This window comes from Centropristis striata, chromosome 5, assembly GCF_030273125.1.
Source record: "Centropristis striata isolate RG_2023a ecotype Rhode Island chromosome 5, C.striata_1.0, whole genome shotgun sequence".
In the NCBI taxonomy this organism is placed as follows: Eukaryota; Metazoa; Chordata; class Actinopteri; order Perciformes; family Serranidae; genus Centropristis; species Centropristis striata.
Genome location: NC_081521.1, coordinates 36,740,902 through 36,767,796, shown reverse-complemented (window position 1 = coordinate 36,767,796; position 26,895 = coordinate 36,740,902). Strand labels below are relative to the sequence as shown.

At 41.0% G+C, this 26,895-nt stretch overlaps 2 protein-coding genes across 5 annotated transcripts in view; one reads left to right on the top strand and one right to left on the bottom strand.

Moving 5' to 3' along the window:
- Positions 1-21,065, top strand: part of camta1a (calmodulin binding transcription activator 1a) — a 301,590-nt gene extending 280,525 nt beyond the window's left edge. For 2 of the 3 annotated variants that reach the window (XM_059332352.1, XM_059332353.1), the window contains 13 exons: positions 5,940-6,118; positions 6,317-6,513; positions 6,623-6,701; positions 6,856-7,201; positions 7,333-7,808; positions 8,569-8,747; positions 10,490-10,733; positions 11,609-11,680; positions 11,918-11,938; positions 12,078-12,277; positions 13,061-13,135; positions 13,506-13,536; positions 15,940-21,065. In XM_059332352.1, coding sequence (XP_059188335.1) covers positions 5,940-6,118; positions 6,317-6,513; positions 6,623-6,701; positions 6,856-7,201; positions 7,333-7,808; positions 8,569-8,747; positions 10,490-10,733; positions 11,609-11,680; positions 11,918-11,938; positions 12,078-12,277; positions 13,061-13,135; positions 13,506-13,536; positions 15,940-15,972 — 2,132 coding nt within the window. In that variant the 3' untranslated portion in view covers positions 15,973-21,065. Of the gene's footprint in view, positions 1-5,939; positions 6,119-6,316; positions 6,514-6,622; positions 6,702-6,855; positions 7,202-7,332; positions 7,809-8,568; positions 8,748-10,489; positions 10,734-11,608; positions 11,681-11,917; positions 11,939-12,077; positions 12,278-13,060; positions 13,136-13,505; positions 13,560-15,939 lie in introns of all 3 variants that reach the window. The other variant, XM_059332354.1, reaches the window with a different exon arrangement.
- A 159-nt stretch (positions 21,066-21,224) lies between these two features.
- LOC131972074 (urotensin-2-like) lies at positions 21,225-26,739 on the bottom strand. Of its 2 annotated transcripts, none has more exons than XM_059333827.1 (5): positions 26,588-26,739; positions 23,073-23,296; positions 22,520-22,645; positions 21,811-21,851; positions 21,225-21,711 (listed from the first exon to the last, which is right to left on the bottom strand). In XM_059333827.1, exons 2-5 carry the CDS (start codon positions 23,176-23,178, stop codon positions 21,598-21,600), a joined length of 387 nt encoding a protein of 128 aa, XP_059189810.1. In that variant the 5' UTR covers positions 23,179-23,296; positions 26,588-26,739; the 3' UTR covers positions 21,225-21,597. The 2 variants fall into 2 exon arrangements, with proteins under 2 accessions (XP_059189810.1, XP_059189809.1); XM_059333826.1 differs by lacking the exon at positions 26,588-26,739 and adding an exon at positions 26,212-26,434.
- Positions 26,740-26,895: the final 156 nt, after the last annotated feature.

Genomic DNA, 26,895 nt, shown 5'->3' with positions numbered 1-26,895 from the left:
TGTGAGACGAGCCCCAAACTCTGAATTGAAGCCACAGTACACAGTGAAGACAGTGAAGCATGGTGGTGCAAGCATCATGATATGGGCATGTTTCTCCTACTATGGTGTTGAGCCTATTTATTGCATACCAGGGATCATGGATCAGTTTGCATATGTCAAAATATTTGAAGAGGTCATGTTGTCTTATGCTGAAGAGGACATGCCCTTGAAATGGGTGTTTCAACAAGACAATGACCCCAAACACACCAGTAAACGCGCAAAATCTTGGTTCCAAACCAACAACATTGATGTTATGGAGTGGACCTTAATCCAATTGAGAATTTATGGGGATGACACCAAAAATGCTGTTTCTGAAGCAAAACCAAGAAATGTAAATTAATTGTACAAAAGTTTGTACAAAATAGTTTTGTGTTTGTAAAGTCAACAACAGACACTGCTATTTTTTTTAACACACCCCTTTCAACTAATTACCCAATGTCACAGCCTTAAGAGCTGCATATCACGAATGCTGGGTCTTGTTGGTTTTCTGAGAGTCTACTGCACCTACTGGTACCTTGTTTGCCATGTAGCAATAAAAAATATACTAAAAACCAGGATTAATCTGGTTAGTCACATTGGACTGCTATTATTTTGAACACTACTGTACATACATACATACATACATACATACATGATCAGTAGATATCTGTTGATAGAGATAAGCTAAAATATTATTTTGACCTTAAATACCTACAAAAAGTGTTGATGAAGTTGCTAATCGGACTGTAAAGACGAAGTGCTGGTTCGGATATCTTCTGGCAACACTAGAACCCTGAAATATTGGCCATTGCCCACAGAAACTAAATCAACTTTAGACTCATAGCCAATGGTTTCTGAAATTGCTAGACGAGAAATCAAAATGTTGACGTTTGGGCGATGCTATTCTAAATGAAAAAAATAATTTAAAAAATTAATTAGCAAAATCAAAAGCAGATTTGACAAAAATAGAAAATGTACCTTGTGGCCTTAGAATGTACATAACAATGTCATATCACACTTGATACTGATTAAACTATATATTTTTTTATATAAACCCAATGATCTGCTGATCTTTACGATCAAAACATGATAGAAATTGAACTAAATAGAAATTGAATTGAATCGTCACACCGAATGTCAGCTGGGATTGGCTCCAGCCCCCGTCTACCCTAGTTTGTATGAGCAGCTAAGGATAATGAATGAATCAAATCAAAACAAGAAAGTTTAACTGAATTATGGATTTGGAGAATAGTGACAGCCCCAGTTGACAACAAGCGTAGTGCCTCGTGTGTGAAGGTCTTCTGCTGTTGTGCACAAGTTTCACATTGTTGTATGCAACACAAGTTGAGCTATAAGAACATTTATTAACACCAAACGTCAGCAGAATTGTTTTAGAGTATTGTAATGGCAAAAAATCAAGTCACTATGAACTATTTGCATGTTCCTCCAGATGATTGAGTTTCCTTCAATAGTTAAAAAAAAACATACATGTTAAGTGAATTGGAAAGTTAGTCATGTCCAGGTGTGAAGGGGAATTAATTTGTCTGTTTATGTGTGTAAGCCTGGATTGGATGCATGGATGGATGCATTGACGACCTGTCCAGGATGTACCCTGCTTCTCATCCGCCCCCCATGACCCTGAAAAGGATAAGCCATATAGCAGATGGATCGATAGACAGCATCCTCCATTTGATTTGATGCCATAAGAACTGATTGTACAGTTTTTATTATATACAATATTAGTCTTAGTTACAATTGAAGTATTCTGTTATCACCTTGCTACAGGAAGGAAATGGAAGAAAAAGTAATAATAGATGGGAGCCACAACCACTCATTACACTATGTGAAAGTAATGTCAGCCTTTGATCAACTGACAGCCATGTGTTCCAGCTGCGAGGGCTGCTGCCAGATGGCCTGGCCCCTTCCCCTGCACGGTCACAAATACCAGCCCCTGTCACTCAGCTCACACAGAGACCCAGAGGGAGGCTGGCCTCCGGTCTTCCTGCTGGGTTACATGTGAGAAGTTGACTGGCTGCAGAGCGATAATGAGGTCCAGCACTAAACCTGATTGACATGAACACAACCAGAGGTTTGGAAGTGAGGACTAAAGATGTCCTCCCACACTCTATCAGAAGTTCACTACATGAATAACCTTACTCCTGTCTTCTCATCTCACTTCACCCTTTGTCCTTTTCTTACCTGTAATCTCTCCTGCTGTCTTCTTCCTCCCTTCAGTCTCCTCTCACTCCTACTGTGCACTTCAATAAACAGCCCTGTCCTTCCTTCCCCTATCTGTCTGTATATCAACCTGTCTCATGAGGAGCTGCTGCTATGTCCCAGAGATGAGGCCGATCACACGGGGCAGGGCTATGACGTTGTGTGGGTTAAAACCCAATGCAGGGGTCCTCTGCTCTCTGCTTCTCTCAGAGGACAAGTGTCCTTCGAGAGACGCTTATAAGAAGCAACAGCAGAGCGACAGAGATCAGGCGCTTCATTTCTGATGCAGGAAGTATACTTATGCTATGGATTTTATGTAGAACTGATGAATAGATTTTCCCCATGGAGCCAAGCTTCTTAATCTGTATGACGGGACCAGGTCACAGGCCAGCGTCTGATGGGTCCCATGAAGACAACACTAGTAATTTATTCTAATCAGCGTTGGTTCCCAAGGCAAGCGACAAAATTACTCATTTGGGTTATCGGTCATGAAAGTTCAAGACCTTTTATCAGAGTATTAAGTGGGGTTTTTTTTCACATTCTAAATGCGTAATCTTCCCTTTTTAGCCAAGGCAACTGTGACTTTTTTTTACAGATCTGAAGGGTGGTATTTTCCCATCCTCTCCAGGCTTTCGTCCCAGAAGTAAGAGGTTTTCCTCTCACTTCTAAGAGGAGACAAGTCCGGTAGTCATTCAGCAGCATATTCACTGTAATTTCAAAAAGCTCCAAGACTCTAATTATTATGTAACAGGCTGTACAGGAAAAAAAAAACCTTCATTCTCTCAGCTGCTCTCATTAACGTAACTAGATAACATTTAACATTCCATAAGACTTGAGTTCAGGTAGATAGAAGTGTGAGAGAATCGATGGAGCATGAAAATCAGTGTAGTTTTTGATTTTGGAATATGAAGACTTTATCCTCCTTTTGTATTTTACATATCCAATTTGGATGGGGAAAGTCAGTAACGGTCTAATTCCTGCAGGCCCATACATCAACAAAAGTGAGGGTAAGATGTATAATAAATCTCCACAAGCGAGTGAACTCATTTGCAGAAGCTTTGCTTTGGAAAGCATATTTGTGTCATGACAGCTGTAAGTTTACATCTCGGCTGTCATGTCAACTTTCATTCAAGTGTCAATATAATGAGTGGTGCTCAGCCTCATTTTTGCACCCAAATATTTCTTAAAATAGCATGTCACAGTCTGCCCCAAATGTGTGAGAATGACCACGTCTGCTGCCACACACCGTCACAAGGGAGTAAACCAGAGAGTGGGAGGGCGTTGACGACGTCACAGTGTTGTCACAGTTCTGTTTGGCTGCTCACCTTCCATATCTCCTCCCTCTCCCCTCCCACTCGTCTCTACCCCCATCCTCCCTCTGCAGTGGACGTGCATCGCATTTGGAGCAGCAGGCAGCAGGTGGAGATGACATCATCTGCACTGCAGCACACTGCAGCACTGGGTCTGAACAAAGACATGTCAGCCTACCGCTAACTATCCCCTCTCTCTCTCTGTCTACATCTCTCCGTCTACATCTCTTCCCTCCCATGTCAGCCAGAGGGAGAGGGAGAGGGAGAGCATAGCCTCCTACCAAGTCAGGTTGTAGTGCTGTGACCTATCTCAACCCTCTGACTCCCCCCCTGACTCAAGCACTCAGTCTTGAACAGGCTCTGAAAGCTTTACCTCACCTGTTTCCACTAGTCACCATCTGAGAGGTGAAGATGGATCCCACATAGGAGGAAGTGCTGCAAGCATTTTGCTGCTTGATAAGAGAGTGATCGGCTGATCAGACAGCAGGCTCACGTAGACAGTCTACAGCACGTGCACACACACACACACACACACACACACACACACACAGGGACTGAAGGCATTGGTGTTGTCCTCCAAGTACATTATTCACAGTGCAGCATGTTGTCATGGAGAGTACTAATTTACCAGCCAGTGACATTATGTTTTTCTGTCCAATGATAGCAGTTACTTGACCTCTTTTACAGTGGCTTATAGGAGGTCTGACTGTGACATTAGCTCCCCATGGAGCCGTGAGCCGTGACTGCCAAGATACCGTAAAGCACAAATGTCACCAGGTCGTGCTGTGAAGGCTCCCCACTTATCGTCATTAGGTCCCTACCTATGGCGTCAACACTGAAAAAAGAGAGTAGGCCAAGTACACAAAAGCACAGCAAAGAAGATTTATGGACTCTATTTTTTTCATTGTTTGCCTTTCTCTCTCCATTTTTTCTTTTTTGCTGGAGTCCTTCCCCTCCCCTTCATCAATAAGCCAATAGCACGCAAGCAGACCATACACACACACAGCCATGTTCCTGTCGCCTAGTTACCGCTCGGCAGCAGGTTGCCACAGAAACGGCCTCATAGTGGCTAAATGGGGAATGCTAATGCAGTCTTCTATACTCCCTGCTGCAGTGGGCTCACTGTGCCCATCCCATTCCCACTGTCTGTACACAGCATTGCATGTGTGTGTGTGTGTGTGTGTGTGTGTGTGTGTACGTGTGCGTGTGCGTGTGGTTTCCTAAACCTACATGGTTTCCTAAATGTCTCATTGAACCTCGTGTCTTATCATCCTACAAAATGTATTGCAACAGGTTTAAATTGCAGTGTCTGTAAGTGTGTGAACTTTTTACACAGTGATGAGAACCCCCTCAATAATATCACAATCTGCTTAATTTCTTCACTTACACCCCGTTTTTTTTTTTTTGTGCCTGTTTCACTAATTAAAATATGTCTTTAGAAGGCACTTGCTCTGCCCTCACTTAGGTATTGAATTATGCAGTGTGTTCTATATTTCTGACAACACTGAAAACCTGAGTAGAAACAACCAGCAAAACTACACTGACTGACACAGGGTACAAAGCAGCAGTCGCCTCCTTAGCAGAATGTAAACACTCTGAAGTCTTATACACCTCCATTCATCTTGATGTATGGAAAGGCTGGGTCTTCAAGGACTCTGGATAGATGAAATTTGTGATGGATTCTGTACTGTCAGCTTCTTAGTCCTCGTACCGTACAGGCTCATGGAACTGGGGTGGACTTGGACTCTTTGGCCATAATAAGGTGTACTTAATCAGCTGGAGAGGGCCTTCAGCTGTACACTCCCCCCACAGCATGCCCTGAAGCCCTTTGTGAAAGGGTGGCCACATTTAACATGCCCCCAGTCATTGGCCAATCGTTCAACCTTTATTAGTCTGCTGGGTTGTGTTTGAGTAGTGCGGGAGAGATGGCAGTAGAAGTTTAGGGATGGCAGCCATTAGCAGATGATTGATGGGCTCTAAAGGTTATTTTAGTAAAGCCAATGTTTTGATGAAGTTTATGATTGATGCCATTTTATTTCATTTGCACTCTGGGGAGATTAATAATGATTATGGTTTTTTTATGTTGCAGCTGAAGGTAGAATATTCACTTGCCATCAGCTTTGCAGTATCTCAGAAATAGACTCGTGCATTTGTTCTTAAATGGTTGATTGCATCCCTCATGATGTTAAGCCCCAAGTCACTGCGACAGTCTTAATGCTGCTCAGAGTAACATATTTGGTGCAGCTTGTGGTGCATACTGTGTGATCATTTGTCTTGTCAGGACGTAGGGTTGTTTGTGCTGGTATTAGCAAAGACAGCCATTAAAAAAAAAAGCACACTGGATGCTACTTCTGTGCTGACGTGTTCTTCTTCTATGTCCCACTGTTTGCCTAGATAACCAGTTCAGAATGTCTATCCTGGAGCGCTTGGAGCAGATGGAGAGGAGGATGGCAGAGATGGCCAGCCACCAGCAGTCGAGCAGTGCAGGGAGTGGCGGAGCTGGAGGAGGAACAGGGGGAGGAGGAGGAGGGGGAGGAGGCGGAGGAGGTGGAGGCAACAACAGCCAGTCACAGGTAACAAGCCACAACATGCCACTCATATGCTGTGCATAAAAACGGATGTGACAGCGGACACATTGTGTTTTGTCACTAGTGATTGACAAAAGTACTGTGTAACTACTTACAACATAATTGAGTGATTGTGTTGTTGTTGTTGGTGGTGAAGAGGCTTATTCAACAACCAATAATGATATTCTCTTCTGTGTATGAAAGTGTTTATCTGGTCAGACGCAGGCCAGCAGCTCCTTTGAGAGTCGTGTCGTGGTGGTCTGTGAGAAGATGATGAGCAGAGCTTGCTGGGCCAAGTCCAAACATTTAATCCACTCCAAGACCTTCAGAGGCATGACACTCCTTCACCTGGCTGCAGGCCAGGGCTACGCCACCCTCATCCAGACACTCATCAAGTGGCGGTGAGAACAAAATACTCTGCATACTGTATAATGGCACTTTGGTTAGTAATTGGTGTTCACCGCACTAAATAGCAGTGAGATACTAATTGTTTTTCTGTCTTCCATCCAGTACCAAACATGCTGACAGTATTGATTTGGAGTTAGAAGTGGACCCTCTCAATGTAGATCACTTCTCCTGCACACCTCTGGTAAGAGAGCTGAAGTTTACAACAGTGTGAACAAGAAAATCCTAGTTTGTGTAATACGTTTTGAGAGAAACCTGTCAGTGCAGATTGATGCTTGTCTTGCCATTAACTCTGTTTTCCTCTGCTTCTTCTTTTCATCCGTCTGTTTTCCATCCAGATGTGGGCATGTGCACTGGGTCACCTGGAGGCAGCAGTGGTTCTGTATAAATGGGACAGACGTGCCCTCGCTATCCCAGACTCTCTGGGTCGCTTACCCCTCTCAATTGCCCGATCTCGTGGTCATACCAAATTGGCTGAATGCCTGGAGCAGCTACAAAGAGAAGAGCAGCAGCAGCCCACCCTACCACCCACAACTCGCATGTCTTTCTCCCCAGCCCCTGACACCCCCACCACAGACAGCTGGATGGTCAGCTGGGCAAACAACAGTGGAGTAGCACCCAGCGGCAAGAAAGGGGGTCCTGCCACCACTACAACCACATCCAGCACCACAAGCCTAAATCCAGGCCAGTGCAGCTCTCTATTTGGCTCACTCTTACTGTACACTAGTTAAGATTATAGCCTCACATTTGCTTCTTATATTCTTTTTGTGTTTCTGTATTATGCAGCTAATTTTTATATGTTGTGCTTTTTGCAGACTTAAGAAGGCCCAGGTCAGAGCCCTCCAACTACTACAGCAGCGAGGGTCAAAGAGACCTCCCACTAGCGAAAAAACATAAACCCAACCCAGAACTGTTTCAGACTCGGCCTGACAAGGCCATGTCTGTTCCACTGAGCCTGGAGCAGCAACAGCTCCACAAGCTGTCCTCTAGCCCCAAGAGCCTGTCCTCAGAGGGCCTGAGCTCAGACAAGAGCCTGTCTACAGGAGGCAGCACTGGGACAACCAGATGGACATCCAGAGAAAGTTTCTCCAGCAGTGGTATGGGGAGGAAGGCGTTGGGTGTCAGCGGAAGCAGCAGCCTGGGGAAGGAGAAACTGGTCAATCGGTTGCGTCAGCGGGAACAGCTAGGCATGCTGGTGATGGCTGACAGAGAAATGGCTGATGCGGAACTATTATCCTATCGGGAAGACCTGGAGAACCAGGACTGTCTCACACAGATGGATGACCTGCAGGTGAGAATAAACAACTTTGTACTCCGTCAGCTAAATGTGCATAACTTGGCATCGGAACAACCACAGATGTAAGGTCAAAAATAATTCTGGACGAAAACATTTTGCTCCTGATTAAAATACCTGCATCACAGAAACAGCATAAAATAATATGTCCCTTCTTCCAGCCAGTAATACGAAGGGATGCATGGGAGCAAGCAGTCAAGGGGAACCTGAAGAAGCATATATTATAGTGTAGTTGTTAGATTACATATCTATTAGAGGGAGGTATTTCAGTAACACCACTCTGAAAAGTGGCATGCATATGAATTACATTGTTCCCAGTGAAGAAAGCATGGCAAGATAAGATTAAAATTGGACATAACCGCACCATGCCACCTCTTTTATGTCCGCCTTCTGTACTGGGTAGGCGGCCTGCACCAGGCCAACCTGGCACTATGTCGATGACCATCACTGCATAATAAACTCTCTCTATTGATCCACTTCTATAGCCAAGGGATTCTTCCAGCCATCCATCTCAGTCTAACTACTCCTCTAACAGATGAAGTGCTGGATTAGGAATTTTAGCCTCTTACAGTATCATGCTCATCTTTAATCCACTATATCGGCATTAAAGCTGATATTTAATCACACAGCCAAATTTACGTGCATGCCTTGGCCATGTACAGTTACCAAGATTGGTAAACATTCGATTATGTACAGTGATAAATATTGACAATGTGGGTCCTCCCCTGAGTTGTCTTTGTTTGTCTCAACAAAACAGGCAAACATGATGACTCTAGCAGAGCACATAATTGAAGCAACGCCAGAGAGAATCAAGAGGGAGAACTTCACTGCAGCCGAGTCTGTGCCCTTAGACACGTCAGGGGTCAGCAACACCATGAACTGGCTGGCCAACTACCTTGGAGATGTGGAACAGCTGCCGAGCATCATACACCTACGGTAAGGAGCACCGTGGGGCAGAGAACTGCAGAAGTGCATATTGAATTGCCAGTGTATGGGTTTGTGTACAGCGTGTGTACTCACCACTGCATTCATCTTTTTTGCTATGCTTTGTTATTGCCCCCTGGTATTGTCCAAAAAGGTTACTACATTGTGGGAGTAAAATAGTTGGACAGTAAAAAAAAACACTATGATGAACACATTTATACATGGCGCACATACTGTACGGTTTTCTGTTCACAATGGCTTTCTTAAAAACCAGTATGGATTCTTTGGATTTTTGAATGTGTTTACTGCATGATCAGACTTTATCTTTATTGAATTGAATCATGTTCCTCAATTCACTTTTAGGTATACATTGATGTTACCAAACCATTGCTGAGTAAATGTTAACAAAATAAAAGAAGGGCTTAGTTTTAGTGTTGAGAAGATTTGGAAGAGTCACAACTTCAGTGCAAAAGTAAAAAACAAATCACAGCTTGCATTATTCACTTTAGCTCTTTGGCTTTTGAGAGTTTGGATACAAAAATCCCAATAAATCTCAACTGTGTTCATATCTCTGACAAACTACCAAAGAAATGGCTAAAATTGAAGCAGCTGTGTAAAGAAACAAGAGCAAAGATTTATACATTAAGGAAAGCAGGATGCACAAAGTCTAAGCAATAAAAAACAAAAGACCTGATAATCATGGTAAAATGTGTTCTAATAATTTATTCTTTGTATAATAATCACATTTATTTTGTTGCAAAGTATAGCAATGAAACTATGATCTTTTTTGTACAAATTTGATCTTGCTTCCAAACTTTTGGCCTGTAGTGTACATGAGAGTAAAACTGCATTTTAGTGTGAAACAGGATTTGTACTAAGCATAATGCCACAATGGATCATTCAAGTGTAAACCAGCAGGATGTCAATCTAAAAGGAGAGGCTGTTTTATTTGATTGATGGAGGGGGTGGTGGATCAAGATTGCTTATTATCTGTGACAGTGGTATTTTTTGAAAGTTTAATTTACACCCACTACAGTTTTTGGTGAAGTTCGCAGGCAGATATATAAATAAATAAGCTAAAAATAAACACTTCCTATTACAATTTGTCAAATAGCTTTATGTGGCATGGAAGTTGGTACACAGTGTAAAAAGATAACCATTTCAATTTGTTGTGACTGATTCCTATGTTCACCCTTATGGTACTGAAGGATGGAGCATTATGTGTTAATAAGATGCATAAATTGATCATAAGCCTAAGTGTTAGATGTTGAATTAAACAGGTGTATTGTAAACAGAGGTGAGACCAAGTGGTTTTTTGCAAGTCACAAGAAGATTAAAGTCTTTGCACTCATGTTCCAGTGAAGTCCAAAACACCTAAACGAGTCATAATGTGTGATGATATTTTGGCATTTAATCATGTATGCTTTTTAAAATTTGTATTTATCTTCAAAGTTTTTAGAATGCTACTTTTCCATCTTTGTGCTTGGGGGAAGGTATCAAGTATTTTCAAGTCAAATTGCTCAAGTCCAAGTAAAGAAACAAGTCATTGGTGTCGAGTTGCAAGTCTTTGTAGATTTTGTCAACTTGAGTCTAAAGTCAAGTTGTTTGAGTCTGAATCCGGTCCAAGTCATGTTACTTGAGTCCCCACCTCCTATTACAGATTCACTACCTGCTTCATTCCTACACTAAACATCTGAAAAAGAAAAGAAGGGTTTTCAAATAAAGTGAACATATCTGTCATCTTCTTTCCTTAGATCTCTCTATAACGAACCCCTGACCCCATCGTCCAACCCTAGCCTCAGTCCTGGGGGGTCTCCACTGAGAGAGGGCCCCCTGGAAAGGTCCACACTCCCATCCCCAGCCGACTGGAGTGAGTTCATCAATGCCTCCAACAGCAAAGTGGAGCGAGACCTGGCCCAGCTGACTCTGTCAGATCCAGAGCAGAGAGAGCTGTATGAGGCCGCCCGCCTAGTCCAAACTGCCTTCCGCAAGTACAAGGTACAGGCCCGGCGCTCAGGTGCCATATGCTGTGTGTACTGCAGCCTGCAGTGACAGGGCTGTGCTGTTAGGACTGGTATTTTGAGATGGTTGTTTTGGGCTTGTTGAGAGATGTTGAAGGGTTCACTTTTATATGGTTCCAAGCTACGGAGCCCTTATTTTTGCAGTAAAGTTCAGTGTTGTGACACGGTTCTTTAGTATCTTTCGTCTAAGGAAATCCTGTTTCTAATCATGCTTAATATTATTCACATTTTTCTACCTCTACCTCTGTCTCATTCTCTCTTCCTCTGCTCATATACACGTTACAACATAAACAAAAATATATCCAAATATGTCCCTGTGGTTTCAGCATGGGAAGGTGCCTTGAGCAGAGCATGGCCTTGCTTAGAGGAACGACTGCACTGTCCCCCGTATCCCCGCTCCAATTAGACACAATTAAGCTTATGTTCTCCTCCTCTCTCTTTGTCTCTGTTTCTCTCTCTTAGTTAGGTGTATGGAGCCTGCTACTGCCTGTTTTTAACTAGCTCTCCACACACCAGTCCTTTCCCCCTGCCCGATCCCATTCCGCAACTCGCTACCCACCCCCAAGCTACTTTTAATGAGTTTTCATATGACAAACTGTTCGCTGTTGTTTACAGTGATCTGTTATGCCTGTCTACCAGCTGATACTGAGGTGGACCTTTGGCTCTCTGTCGCTCAACAGTTCACCTTCTCCTCCTCACTGCTTACATGGGGGGCCAGTTCACCAGGGGTGGACTCACATGCGGGTGACACCAGGAGACCTCAGGGAGACTTGACAGAGCCACCAATACCCTTTGTGGCAAAATGCAGGTTCAACTGTGACCTCTGACCTCTCCCACTCTACTCTCCAACAGGGGCGGCCACTCAGAGAGCAACAGGAAGTAGCTGCTGCTGTTATTCAACGTTGTTACAAGAAATACAAACAGGTAGGCACCACCCAAGCATTGAAGTGATCCTGATATGGTCACTAATCAGTGCTTTTGTTTACAGATTCCATTGTAATTGGTGTATATCTCTGTCTTTTAGGAGACACATATCTACATGAGTTAACTAAATACTCTTACATACTGTATATTTAATTAGTTAGTAACATTGAGATTTTGAGGCTAGACTACAACTATGTTAGTGCATCATTCACAATATTTCCCTTTTTCTTTTGCAAGCTAACATGGATAGCCTTGAAGGTAAACATTTTTCACTACCAGCAGCTAAGTTCATTGCCAAACCTTAGCTTATGTTCTTTTATTACAATGTGATCCCATAGCACAGCCGCAGTGTTCTCACACAGCAATGCGTGACATATTGTTTTGTTCTCGTTGGCAGTATGCACTTTATAAGAAGATGACGCAGGCCGCCATCCTTATCCAGAGTAAATTCCGCAGCTACCACGAACAAAAGAAGTTTCAGCAGAGCAGGAGGGCTGCCGTGCTCATTCAGCAATACTACCGCAGCTACAAGGAGTTTGGCAGGCTGAAGCCCCACCACCGCGGGGCTGCTGCTGCCCTGGTGCAGCACAAACTGAGGTAGACACATACTGTAGGCCAAATGCTGGAATACATTAATCCTGTTAAACACAGCAGGAAAGTCAAGAAACCTTTAAGTCAGACTGCAAATACTTAAATTATTGGAGTTATTAGAAGATAACAAGATCCCCTAACCTCTTACCTGGAAACTGCTAAGATACCCCTTTATTGTCAATATACCTTGGAAATCCATGCACTATCTGAATGCTCTAGGTTTCTTTTTGTGGGTATGAAGTCTTACAGGGCTGTGACCATCCAAGAGGTCACATCTGGTTATCTTATACAGTGAGGTCAAGTTTAAAAAAAGATCTCACTACCATGAAATGTCAGTATGTGAACATACATCAACACATATTAATACAATTGGTCTCAATGAATGCAAAAGAGTCTCAGCTTCCTACCCAAGTTATGCAATTCCAACTGTTTAGGGACCCCGGTATGCAGAAGTATTCAAATACAAACATTTGTACAGCATGAGAAAAGCTGCATGTTTTTTGCTCCAAATTGTATGGGATGAGCATTAGGTTATATTTGATATATTGAGGTCAGAGGTCAAGAGATTCTTTGAAAATGGCCTTGTTGCTGAAAGGCTGTATGTTGCCCAGGGCCACGATTGTTAGGAGGTTAAAGCAAATTTACAGAAGGATTTTAGGGACTGTGAACAGCTTCAGGTTAGTCACATTTTCACTGAAAGATGAGAGTTGACTCAAATTCATATTAACAGCCAGTGATTTTGTTGCCCTCCAAACAGTGAGACACTTTTCTCTGTCTGTTGTTTTGCAGAAGCAGTCTGCTCACAAAGAGGCAGGATCAGGCTGCCAGGAAGATCATGAGGTTCCTACGTCGCTGCCGCCACAGGTAGACCCCGACACTGACTCTCACACATACTCACTTATACATGCACACACAACTTTACATAGACTAGATTATACTTCACATTCAGATTCACTGCACGGGTTGGTTGATGGTCTAAATTAAGCTAATCATTAACAGAGTAGAAAATAACACTAGTTTCATATACATGTCTATCTCTCAACTATTCTTTTTACTGGTGTTGTGTGTTTGATTTATTTTTGTTGGACAAATTGGGTGTTTAGAAATGTTTCCAACACCTAAGCTCTACCCCTCCCCCTCACTGTATTTGGCCCCCACCTGTCCTCGCCCCCTCCCTCACAGTGCCTACTGTGTGCTAATAGCTGTCTGGTATTGTTTTGCTGTTTATGCCAAGCCCCTTGATGGACCATAGACTGTTCAAGCGGGTGAGTGCAGCCTCAGCAACTCAGTTCGTGCCTCTTCCTCTCTCTCTCTCTCTCTCTCTCTCTCTCTCTCTCTCTCGCTCTCTCTCTCTCCGTTATTCTGTATGCCTCTTTCTCACTCTTATCTCCCTCTCTGTCTCTCACTCTTACTTTTAAATAATACAATTATCTCCTCCTGAGGTCTCAGCCTTTGCATTCTCTCCCTCCTTCCCTTACTCTCATTTTCTCTTTTGCTCTTTCTCTCTCATCCCTCCACCCACCCTACCTCCTTCTCCATCACTGTTGCTTGATGCCTGCTTGCATGAGGGCTGCCGACTGGAGCCACAGGTGGACTGAGAAGCTCAGATTAAGAGCAGAACCTATCTCGAACTAACAAAATGCTTATGAATGACAATGTCACTGCAACACTTAACAGGCACTTCTCTGACTCTCTTTATCTCTGTCCTTCTCTCCTCGGGAATTACTTTTTGTTCATATTGTTTTTTATTTTTTATTTTTTGTGTGGTTATGCAGATAGCCGGTTTGAGAAAACAGGAAGCTTTTTTCAATCATGTTTTATTCTGCTGCATGTCAAGTGGTGACAACTCTGAGCCTTGCTCTTCTACCTTTAGGCATGCTATGGGCCTGCTGTTTCTCAAGTAGTTGTCTGTCTGTCTGACTGGCTGTGTGTCCTGTTTCTAGCCACTCGACAGACTGAGAGGGGGACCTCTAATTTCCGTCAAACTGTGTCAAACTGCTGAATGTTTATGCCTCCTGTTTCATCAAAGCAAAATAAATACAATTTAAAAAATACAAAAAGATACACCTGGATGGGAAAACACTTAGTAAAAGTCTATTTTCACAAGCCTTTAACCTTCTTGCTTTTGACATTCATATTTCATGTTTTTACTCTTTTCCATATCTGCTGTCCTAAAATAGGGCACCATGCTTTTAGAGCAGATTGTCTATGTAACCAGCTCCTATGGCAGGCGTGTCTGCTGTACTGTGATATAGGTTAGGAAGCTGTGATAGCATATAGGTCACAGAACAAAAACAAACAATAGGTTATTCCACCCTTTGGGACTAAAACAGAGAGCTTTAATAGATTCATCCCTTCAGGGAATACTCCAGCCTCAGCATGAGAGGATGCAGCACACACACACACACACACACACACACACACACACACACACTGCCACCAACCGTGTATCTATGTGGTCTGCCTCTCTTCAATACATAAATGTTGCAGTAGTTATTTTTTGCTCAGAATATGAGTTGGCTCAATCCATTACATGATCATGTACAATGTCTTAAAATCAAATGTACTGTGTAAAAGAGTACCATGCACTCCACAGGCTGACCGCTGTTTGCTCATACACTTGAGACACGTGTCTCTTCCATGAACCCACACCAACTTCTGCTGTATTCTTTTATCAGCTGCCAGGCAATGTGTTTATGAAGATTTGAAATATTACAAATGGAGCATTTTTTCTGAGCCTTGACCAACCAGTGTTTTTGGAAATGCTTCTTTTAGTCTTTTTTTTGGAAGTGACCTCAACTTTAAAGATTCAGTGCAATGATTCATGCCTTTCATAAATAGATTCAAAGTGTAGAAGAGTGATTTGTGCAAAGTTTGAAGATATATTCATTTAAACTATCATGATATATATATATATATCAATTTGTTTTATATTGTTGTTGGTTTTTCAAAAGGTTTTATAGTTCAACTAAGAATATTGTTATTTTCAAAACTAAAGGAAAATCTATACATCCTAGAATCTGCAAGTATATTTAATCCATGTCTAATATATTTTATATACATTTCCTTTTTGTTGTTCTATCACATAACTAAGACTGCAGAGGTCTGAAAAATAGGTCATGTCACATTGTAAGGGGTTCTGAGCTGAAAAAAGTCTCTAGGGTCGAAAGACAGTTTAACAATTTTTTGCAGTAATCAAAGGAGTAGTCACCTCATGCTGAGAAGCACCAGTGTCACATGCTGCATTTTGAGGGGAAAAAGTCACTATGAAGAGAATAACATTAACTTAATTAATAACTATAATTATAGTAATTATAATATCATCACCATATTGTTTTGGGACACTTCAGACACTCCAGATTTCTCGTATTTATTGCGTCACAAAAGTGCATTTTATGCCAAATGTAATAGATTAATATGGTAATAATTCTGTAATTGTGCTATAATTATCCTCTTCTGTACATTCCAAAGTTCAATTCAATGACCAACGTTTTCTTTCACAGGCCAGCCGTAGCTCCTGATGATCTGGGCTGATGTTGTTCTGATAGTTCTGGCTGAACAGCGTGATGCTGTTAGGCCTGTGTGTGTCTTAATCAGCTTGTAACTAAAAAAAACTCTAGTTGTGTAAGTTGTACTGATGGACGCTCCTCTCTCTCTCTGTGTTCCAGGGTGAAAGAATTGAAAAGGGCCAGGGAACATGAGACCCCTCAGAAGAGCCCCCTCGCGATGTGACATCACTCTCCTGACTCCTCTTTTCTTTTTTGTTTGTACCCGAGACATTTTACAAGAGAAATGGAAGAAAAAAAACATCAATGCAAGCACTGCAATTATTACTACTACTGCAGTGTTACTGGTTCAACTACTATTACATGTACAACAGCATTTTTTCACATATCTATTCTTTCCACTGACTTGTTTTTGGTCGGAGAGTGGCAACTTCTACGGGATTATAAACTAAAAAGGGTCGGGGTGGGGGGTGCAGAACATTTGCTTCATGGCATTTTTTGCACTTTTTCATGGATTGCTTTGTCTTTTTTGAATATGAAGATGTTTGGGACGGGGAGGAAGTGAACACAGGACATGCCTGTGGAGGTCTGTCAAACACGAGGACCTCAAGAGACGTAAGGCTGCTGCAGAAGATCTCAGAGGATAGGGAGACCACGCAGAAACACTCTGGGCTCTAATTGTATTTCATAATTTTTTAAGTGACAAATCAATTCATTTGGAGAAGGATTTTTTTTAACCAAATATATTGGTTACCCACACGCCCACTTCTATCCACTGCTGTAGATGATATGATATTCAATTTAGCTCAACAATTCTTGCTGTCCCACTGTGCTCTGCCCCACCAGTCTGCCTACACGGGTGGAGCTACAAATGAATGTAGTCCGGGGTTTAACCATGCAGAAGCAGATGGGGGATAAAATAATTCTGTTTTGCCATTTCGTAAAAAAAAACCTATGCTTTATCGTATATATTGTCACTTTCTTACTTGAATTTGTTCCATACTGTCCAATGTATTTGTTCCATCATGTCCAATGTATTGGTGATCTGTATCTTCAGACTCTATGTTGTTGAATCCTACCAAGAAAAAATGCATGACTTCTTGGCAAGAAAAGTCTTTGCTTGTGTGCTTATGGTCTAGTCTTTCAGCCTATCCTCTGATTTTCTTTTTGTTTCCATCTTCTCCGCCATAAGTTCTATCATCTCAGTAATGAAGCTATCCCCGTATTGTCTTTGTTTCTTTGTATTCTCTTTAGTTTCATTTTGTTTCGTTCAGTTGATTGATCCTCTGAAATCTAACACGAGAAAAGAACTTGCCTATTTTGTGTTGTAATGGTTATGGTCATGCAGGTTATTACTGTTCTTTTTAAATGAACTTCAGAGCCTGTTAAAGGCTTTTGAGGGGAAGATCACATACATTGCCTTGACGTCTTAGAGATTCTTTGAGGGGTCCCTAAGCTTGTCCCAAAATAGGGGTTTGACAAATCCATATTTTTGACAATTGAGCGATTTCTGTATATAAAGAAGGCTGAAAGTACGTAGGAAAAAAACATTTACCCAAAGGGGATTGTATTTTAGAAATATATTATTTTATTCATTAAAAAATGGGTCAAAAACAGGTACGAGACAAAAACAGAATATTTGTATAGTTTTGTTTGAATGCCTAAGAAGTATGGTTGTATTGTTTGTAAATAGTGTAAATACCTGGGATAAAAATGAGCTATGTGCATGAAAAGTATGAACAGAGTCAAAAGGGAAAAAACAACAAAAGCAGTAGTGGCTATGCTCTGTAAAATTAAAACTATTTCACTATTAGAGTATTTTATTTTATTTTGATTGTTCTTGAGAAGAACATTTTGCTAAAGCATGATATTATTGCAATATAAAAATGTTAAAAAAAATACTGTATTTAGAGTTAGGAGAAGTCTGCAAAATTATCTTAAAACAAGTATGGTTATGTTTACATTTCTTTTTTTATTTGTTTGTTTTGGGCTACCAAGAATCTTTTGCCAATGGTGCCAAGGTATGTGAATGCTATATAGCTTAAGAAGAGAATTAAGTTAATTTTTGCAGAACAGATAATCATACAGTGAAATACACACTAGCACTGAAGACCATGAGATCACAAGTGGTCGAGGATCACTAGAACAATAAGGTACACAGTTTGAAAAGGGAGTCATATTTAAGCAGAAAGCATTTAAGTCTCTCATATCTCCACCATTCACGCAGATAACTGAAGCATTTGACCATCACTGAATAAACCATAGCAGAGTTTGAGTTTTATTTTTGTTGTCATCGCAAATGGAATGTGTTACTGAGGTATCTTGCCTGATCTTGAAGATTGGCAGCCTTGTTCACGGTGTTCCTGTAAAGCAATCACTCTCTGTCACTGAGAAAGATTGAATTCGCCTCTTTAAATTTACACGATGTTGCAGCAGGCATTGATTTATCAATTCTTGGCTAATCCCTGTAACAAACCGGTGACAGGATTTTCCTAATACAATTTGTTTTAATAAAAGACACCTTGATCAAGGCTGCCAGGATCTAAATAGACTTTGTATACCATGTCAAAAAGAACAAAGAAAAAGATGTCTAGTTGAAAAACATGTGTAGCATACTGAACATGACTGGATTTCTTTGTCAAGCAGCTGAAAGCATTTGCAAAACTACAACTGTTCCAACAGTCAAAGGTGCTAAACCGATTCTATCCGGAAGGACAGCACTAAAAAGTTGTCACTTGCCTCGATGCAGGGTCAATGAGCCAAAATGACTGTAGTAACTAAAACAGTGCACTGGTGCCATTTATAATTATAAGGCATACGATGTGTCTTGTACATTGGATAATATATACATATATAGCAGTTTTGATTGGGCTGTAGGAACAATCTGAGATGGAACATGAGCTGCTGGTGTCGAGGTGCCTGTTGGTTGCTGCCTAATTTCTACAATATATTTTACAAGAACTACCAGAAAGTGTATTCTGTATCAAAGTAATGACATTTGATTATTCAGCCAAGTGCCACTGAAAAACTTGAGTTTTGTTTATTGAAGTGTTGTCATGTTTGTCAAATAATTATTAGGCTAAGTAGGTATTTCTCCGATTTATTTCCTCGACTGACTGACTGGTTGTTTTGTTGTTTTTCCACACACCTGATATGTAAACTTTATTTCCCGAGTGTTTATGTAGAAAGTGCCTATTCATATCCTGATCACACAAACCCAGTGTCAGAATGCATTCAATGTACCTGAGGTTGAGAGAATGTGAACGAACATTGGTCGCCCACAGACAGTGCTGTATCCTCAACATGAACACACATGATCACCATCACCTTACACTCACCAAAGCCACAATATGATATTCCCCGTTCACTCCAGTATCAGTACAGCACTCCAGCTTGTCAACATGCTAAGCTTTATTTTTATTTTCATGCCTTCTTTTTGTTATGTTTTTCTAATGGGACAGCTTGTTAAAATCACTCTTAGAAATGCCACTACTGGGGTTTGTTGCCTTGCATTCATCCTCCTGGTCTGTGGTTAGAATGCATAGCCAATGCAATGTCGTGGCAAAAAGGAGAAGGATTTATTATGCTTGCATGGGTAAAATAGTTAACTGGGTGACCGAACTGCACCTAAAGCATGCTTATTTTTCCTAGAATCGGTAGTCAGATAGACTTGTTAAAAGACTTACTGTTCTGTCAAACGATGAACGTTGGTTTGACGTGTCACAGAACTCAGAAAGACAGAGGGCATGTGACTGGAGGACTGACAGGAAACCCACAAATGAGCCAATGATCGATACTCGGCAGTAGCTGCTGAGGTTTTTCATAGCAAAGCACGAGGACAGGATTGTTTTTAGACCAAGCTCTAACTTTTTAGACCTTTTCTTTAGTTTTTTAAATTCTTTTAGATCTTATCAGTGTGCTCCCAACTTAAAATAGGACAAAGGGACAAGGTTGGAGGCCATTGTGACAGTATGTATAGCAAGTATTAACTAAGTGACACACAGTACACACGAACACATGCACAAGACACAGCACAGCACACATGCAGACATGTCAAGGTGTCAGTTTCATTTGTACACTGAGCAGCATTGCTCTTGTCCAGGCTGAGGGACTGGTTCACCTCCCTTCTGTATTTTACTCAGGGTGCCAAAATGGGGAGGAGGAAGCAGAGCGGGACACGTGATTCACAGCAGAAGAAGCTGAAGTTGAAATAGAGAAACTTTTCAGCAGTGCTTTCTGGTAAAGACAGACAGGTTCACCGTCTTTAAAATGAATGAATATCAAATATAATCCATTTCCTCTGAGTAACGTTGAACACTGCAGACATCGGTGGAGCCCTGGAATAAAAGGCCTGTTATATATAGCTCATTAAGATAAATGATTTGACTTTCTGTCTTAGAAGACTGTCAAATCATAGTATAATTCTGGCCAGTTCTTTAGGCCTTTAATTTATCTAAGTGACAAAGTGTAGAGGGTATTTAAGATTAAGAGTGTAGTTATATGAAAAGTTCACCTGCAAATCTTGTTTTTACTGCCATTTATGAATGGGATGACAGGTTAGCTGATAGGCACTCTTGATATATAGTATTATCAATTTCAAGACGTTCTGTGAATTGACCTGAGAATCTGCCTTTCCTCCTCTTCTTTTTCCCGAGCACCCAAACCAGAGAAAGGTAGGCACATCAGGACAACAGAACAGAAACAGTTTTACAACATATTCCACTTGTGGACACAGAGCAATAAAGAACTATTTTGTGGAGACCTATAGACCTAGTGAAGTTTAAAATGATTGGACACATGTAGTCGACTTACTCTTATGCAAATGCCAGTATTGCAAGACAAGCATTCAGTAGTTTATGGACAGCAATTATATGGCACCCTTTACCGAACTGCACGTTTTCATCAATTCCAAACCGAGAAGAAAAAAAAGGCCCTGCTTTGATAGAAAGTTACGGGTCCTCGACACTTTGCATGTGAACTAGTGTTAGATCTATTTTCCTCTCCTCTATAGCTGTCTTTCTCTCTGTCTTTCCCTGTTATGTGACCCAATTTTTCTCCGCTCCCGACCCCTGCCCTTAAAACTTCATCTCCTCTTGGTTCTCCTAATGTGTTTTGCTTTTCTCCTTTTTCTTCCCTTCTCTTGTTTGTAAGTTTTATTTTTGTAATTGTGCATGTACAAGCGTCACTGACTCGATGGATATGTTAAAAAAAAAAGAGATTTCAGCTGCTGAAGCCATGCAAAACGTTTTGAATTGCCCTTAAAATATGGAAGATGTTTTCTGAATGCTTTATATTCTTTCTGCTGTAAAATAATAAAAAAAGGAAAAAATGAAGAAAACTCGAGAAAAAAGTTTGCTCCGTCTTTTTGTTTCTTCTTTTCCATTAGGAAGGAGTAATTGTTTCTTGTGCCTTTTATTTAGAGAATACAATTAGCAGAGACATTATTTATAATATAGTGTTTATTTCTATTCAATATCCAGTGCTGCAACATCTCACATTTCAAATACATTTAGTCATACAGCAGACAACCAAGGACTTTTAACAAATCTGTGCACATAAATATAGTTTCACACAACATTAAAATAATCTCAGTAACTCAAAAGTCCTAACAATTTGCCTCAATCATACCTCTGTGAACCATTACTGACAGAGCCTATGTATGCGAGTGTGTATCTGTGAGTACATGCCTGTGGGCATGCATATGCACAGTGTATGCACGCACAGTGTTACTTATTTTGTCTGCATGAGAGTACGAGATAGGATTTTTGTTTTAGTGCAAGCCCTGTCTCTTGTGTGTAGCACCAATGCCTGTTGACAGTTTTAGACACAGTACTTCCAGAAACACTCAGAATTCCCCGCTCTCTTCCTGAACTGCTTTCGGATGCCCAGCACACTGCTGAATGGATTTAGCAGACTTTGTTTCTCCAGTAGGACCTTAGAGATAGGATAAAGCAGTAGTGATAAACATTTTATTTAGAGCACATGGCTTACTTTTCTTTGCTCTTTCAGGCATAATATTTGTAGAACACCTACCTCTCTTTTCATCCCCCGAGGAAGCAGGCCTGTTCTTAAACCTGAGAGAGAGAAAAAAACCATGAGATTATTCAGATAGTTGAGATAAGTTGTGTCAGCTTGTTTTAGTAGCCATGTTTCTGTGCATGTCAGGCTCTTAGTAAAGGACCTCTGTCAACAACTACAAACTAACTGGTCTTGATCAATGTCTCCATTGCTGCTGCTTTGTATCAAACAATATAAAAAAATATGGCTACACTGCTGTAATTGTGTGTTCCAATTCTAATTTGCAGTACAATGTTTCTGCTGAAAGAAAGTGGGGGATTTTCCCTGCATACAGTAAATGTATGCTTTGAGTAAGAGCACTTTGAAAGGACAATTTACCCCAAAATCAGAAATACATTATTTTTTTCTTACCTGCAGTGCTATTTATCAACCAATATTGTTTAGTTGTCAAGTGCTGGAGATATGCCTGCCTTCTTTTGAATATAATGGAACTGGCACTCAGCTTGTGGTGCTCAGAGGGCCCATTTAAAAATGCATTTGAAAACCTCTTTAGCAATATTTCCTTCCAAAAAAGCATGATCTGGTTAGTCAAGATAATCCACTATAACTCCAGCAATCTAAATTGATAAATAGCCCTACAGGGAAGAGAAAAAAGTATTTTTCATTGGGGAGTCAACTGTCCCTTTAATATAATATAATCTGTGTTTTTATGTGTCTTTCTTACCTTCTCTGTTAAACTCCCCAGATATCAGAGGGGAATATCTGAGACCAGCACCATCCTGAGACTGGAAGCTTTGCTCAGAGAGGGACAGATCATCCAGAGTGCCGACTCCTCGGTCCTCCACTGACACTGAGCACAACCAAACAACCACACAAAGTTTGAATGCATAATTGACAGGTGTATAATCACACAGTGTAATATTTCTTGACATTTATCTGGATTATTTGTGTAGTTAAGGCTAAATGTTAAGCAGTTTGTCATGACATATTCATCAGCAGTTAATGATGACTTTTTAATTACTTGAACAAATAATTGATGTATTCTCTGACAGCAGAGAAACCCTCCATCAATAGCCCATGTGTTTGAACTTTGGCAGAACAATTAGTGTTCAACGCTGCGACTCTCAAGTAATTACTTCCAGGCCTGAGGGCATGACTCACCTGCCATTCATCTTAACAAACAAATTGTGTTTTATTACTACAAATGCTAATCAAGGTACTGAAATAGTGACTTTCTGGGAATTATAGTTATAATGGAGATATTACTTTCCACTCACCAGGTCCTGGGTAGGGCATCTCTGCAGATTCTGTGATGGGGTGAGCCAGCAGTGGGCCCGAGGCCACGAGAAGGAAGGCCCAGGACAGGAGATGGTTACACTTCATCACTGCTGCTGGAAGTGGCTCTGATTCGCACGGTGGTCCTCAGGTGGAAAGGAGACTTGTACATGGTCTGTTGGTTCCAACCGGGTTATATACCTTCAGCTGTAGCCTATCCCCCCTCCTGCATGCCACGCAGCAGACAGATACACACACACACACACACACACACACACACACACACACACACACTTTTACTGGCCACAACAACCATCAGCTATATCCACAGCTCCATCCCTTCTAAGTGTGATAAATCAACAGGCAGTCACAGGTGAATTATAGGCCCAATAAAAAGACAAGTGCCATGGCCCATGCTTCAAGGGCACAGTCATGTTTTACCATCTCTTCAGCGTGATTGACTGTTTTACTGACTTTGTAAATGGGATCGAAGCAGGTGTTTCAGATGTCATTCTCAACAGCATCCCGTAGGGGAGCAGGTGGACAAAGCGGGCAGCCAAATGACTAATGTTTTTATGCTACCAGCTCATTAAACTCTCAGGCCATTTGAATCCTCTTGACTCAAAGCGCACAGAAATACTCCACAAATGGAGCCGCATACAAAGCAGTGAGAAATCCTAATAAAACTGCATAATTACTTGCACAGTGGTTCAGTGGAAATGCTAAAATGTTCAAAGCCTCGTAGCCTATAAGCCATCTGACATTTTAAGTCAATTTAAGACAGCCCAGATTTTTCCATGGGTCACTGAAGCAGATTGAGTCGTGCACATTATTTAGAGGCCTTGTTCTGGTAAGATGTTAAATTTGTGCTTTCACTTCTTCTTAGTCAAGCAATAAAACTGAACTTTATTAGTGTGTCCGGCCTAAGAGAATCTTTCCTATCAATGGGGACTGGGGGGCAGGCGGAGATAGCTATTTAAAGAGTCACATTTTGCACCTCTGTATTTCATTTGTATATTTATTAGAAGTGTGACGTCAATGTTCAGTCTCTTGTATGATAATGTGGGTCGACGAAGCGACAGTGACATTTAATTTTATAGCCAGAAGGCCAGACACTCCATTAGGTGCTGCTTTATATCATGAAAAGCTATTAAGATTTATATTCTGTATTAGTCAAGGCCCTGCTGCCAATCCCAGCTCATTCCAGCTTCTAAAATAAATGTTGTCCCCCGTACTTGAGGTTTATCCTGCTATATATGAAGCTGTCTTCACGATTTTATGTGGAATCTAGAATTTCTTCAGGTTACAGGTGTTTCACAATTCACATGGACTCACACTATATTGTCTTGAGATTCATGCTATCATCGTGTTACATATATAGAATGGTTTTCGACAACTAAACCAATAGACAAAGTTTAGTGGCCAAACTAACTCTAACAAACATTTATTTGTTTCCCCAGAGCAGATATTTACAACCTGTAGCTCTGGGCCATCTGCTGTGGCTCGCTGTGGCTTAAGTCAACTAAAATGTGCATTATAACTCACCAAAGTCTATTCCCCAGTGCCATAACCTCTATTTTTGCCAATTTGAGTCTAGTTTTGAGTTTTCCTAGCTAGATTAACTTTTGCTTCCAATTCTCCTGAGATATTTTCTTCAGTGTCCAGCCTCTCATTTACACACGAGTCCTCGCTGCACTCTGACAAAAACAAATAAATAAATGCTAGTTCTGTGGGAGTGGGGGTACTCAGGTTACCTGAGACTTAAAATTCTGACCTGACCTGGGTCATACATTGACAGGACTGGTCATTTACGGTTAGGAGAGGTCCGAGTTCAGGGAAAGGTATGCATGGGGGAGCCGAGGATAGGATGTGAAGCTTCAGCAGACAACAACACATACACATAAAGTTTGAAAGATCAGTGAGATGTTCAATCTCCAGATGCTTGGTTAATGGGTGGTAACCAATGCATATCATTTCCAAATTGACCAATTGCGTTAAAGAGCCCACCCATTGTCCGGGATTTCGCCAAAATCCAAGAAGCTTTGTGTAACATCTGGGTTTTTGTAATCACTTTGTCTTGTGATGCCATTGGGGTCACTTGGCAGAGTCCAGCGCTGAGCATTGCATTTGGCTATGATTCTTTCAATAAATGGTTGACTTTATTCATTTGTCCTGAGTGTTTTGTAAACCAAGTTTAGGAAAAAGAACCCGGGTGAGAGGTAGAAGCTGTAAAAGCTTCACGCTCTAACAGTTCTGACCTATTAGTAATGTTGGTAGGCTAACTTAGACTTAACAGGCTGTTTTATCTTCAGTCAAATAAGGTTTGAGGCTCTGTTGCGGCATTTTTTCTTCTTTTTTGGCCAACAATGGCTCTTTTGTTAGTAAAGCTTGCCGTCCCCTGCCCCAGAGTAATGAATTATATCCTTTACTCAAAGTACATCTTAGTATAAATAACAATTTCTCAGTAAAAACCTCATCACAAGTAAATGCTGCCTTCATAATTATAAATATGAATGGGAACAACTGTTTTCAGTAAAAAAAAAAATACTGTGAAATAGTAAAAGTGGAGCAAAATGTGACAAATAGTCCCTTTTACATTTTAGAGCACCACTGCATTAACATGTAAGTAGCATTATGGTATGATTCCGACCAAAGTGGAGCTTAGTCTGATTAGATCTCACCTCGTCGGTTGCTTTGAACAATGCAATGTATTCTGTGTTCTGAGTCTATAATTTGTGGCTCCCGAATTTACTGAAGTAAAACAGAAATGTCTACCTCTCAAAGTGTGATGTAGCTTATACATCTCATAACAGCAGGATGTGATGGTTCCATTAAGGACATTGTCATTTGCTTCACTCCACACCAGATATGATTCATGTATCTTATGTTTCAATCTCTGAATTCACATTAACACCACCTGGCATGAGTTTATTACTAGAAATATGTCTAATTGATTTATAGATCATTTAAATCTGCTGAAAGCCACAAACCCCGAAGCCACACATCACTCCAAATAACTATATATGACCTGGCAGGTTTTTATGATACTATTTGACCTCCTAGATAACTGACTGACATATGTACAGCCAGCAGAGGGCAACATTACAACTACAAAACCACCACATTAGCGATGCAATATACCTCTTTTCAGAAAATTAGCTTGCAGAGCACACTCTTTGTGGATTTGAGGGGGGGAATATCTTCTTAGACAGTCTTCTTTGTTCCTCCCTCATTTTTATCACTCTTCAAAGAATCTCAGATTGACATATTGCAAATTGAATCACATGTAGCCTTCATAGCCTACAGTAGCCTATAAATTCTCATTATCATTGACATTTACAAGACACTTTTCCCCAGCAGCATATCACAAATATCAGAAAAAAGAATCTTCTAAAAAAAAAAAAAAAAACAACAAGATTTTCTTCCTCATCTGAATAAAAATCAGCAAGTTCCAGCTCCATCCAGGTGATAGATACACCCTTGAAGAAATGTTGCAAATGTCTGTTTTGACACTTACTATTGCTATTTTCAGACGTGCTTTGCCTTTAGAGAGTTGCCGAAATGGTCATTATGAGGTACTAAGCAGTTTTCTCTCCAATAACATACACTTTTTATCTATTCTTGGGCAATTGTTGAAATTAACATAATACAGTGCAGACTATTACAAACTTCTGCTCTGGAAACTCCAGCTTCATTCTTCGGGTGATTGGAACAATCGGCTGGTTAAGTGTTGCCTTCATAACTACTCGAAATATTGCAACTCACTGAACAAGCACGAATGTGGATGCGTGGGCCTTTATGATATTCGAGTAAAATTATGTGGGA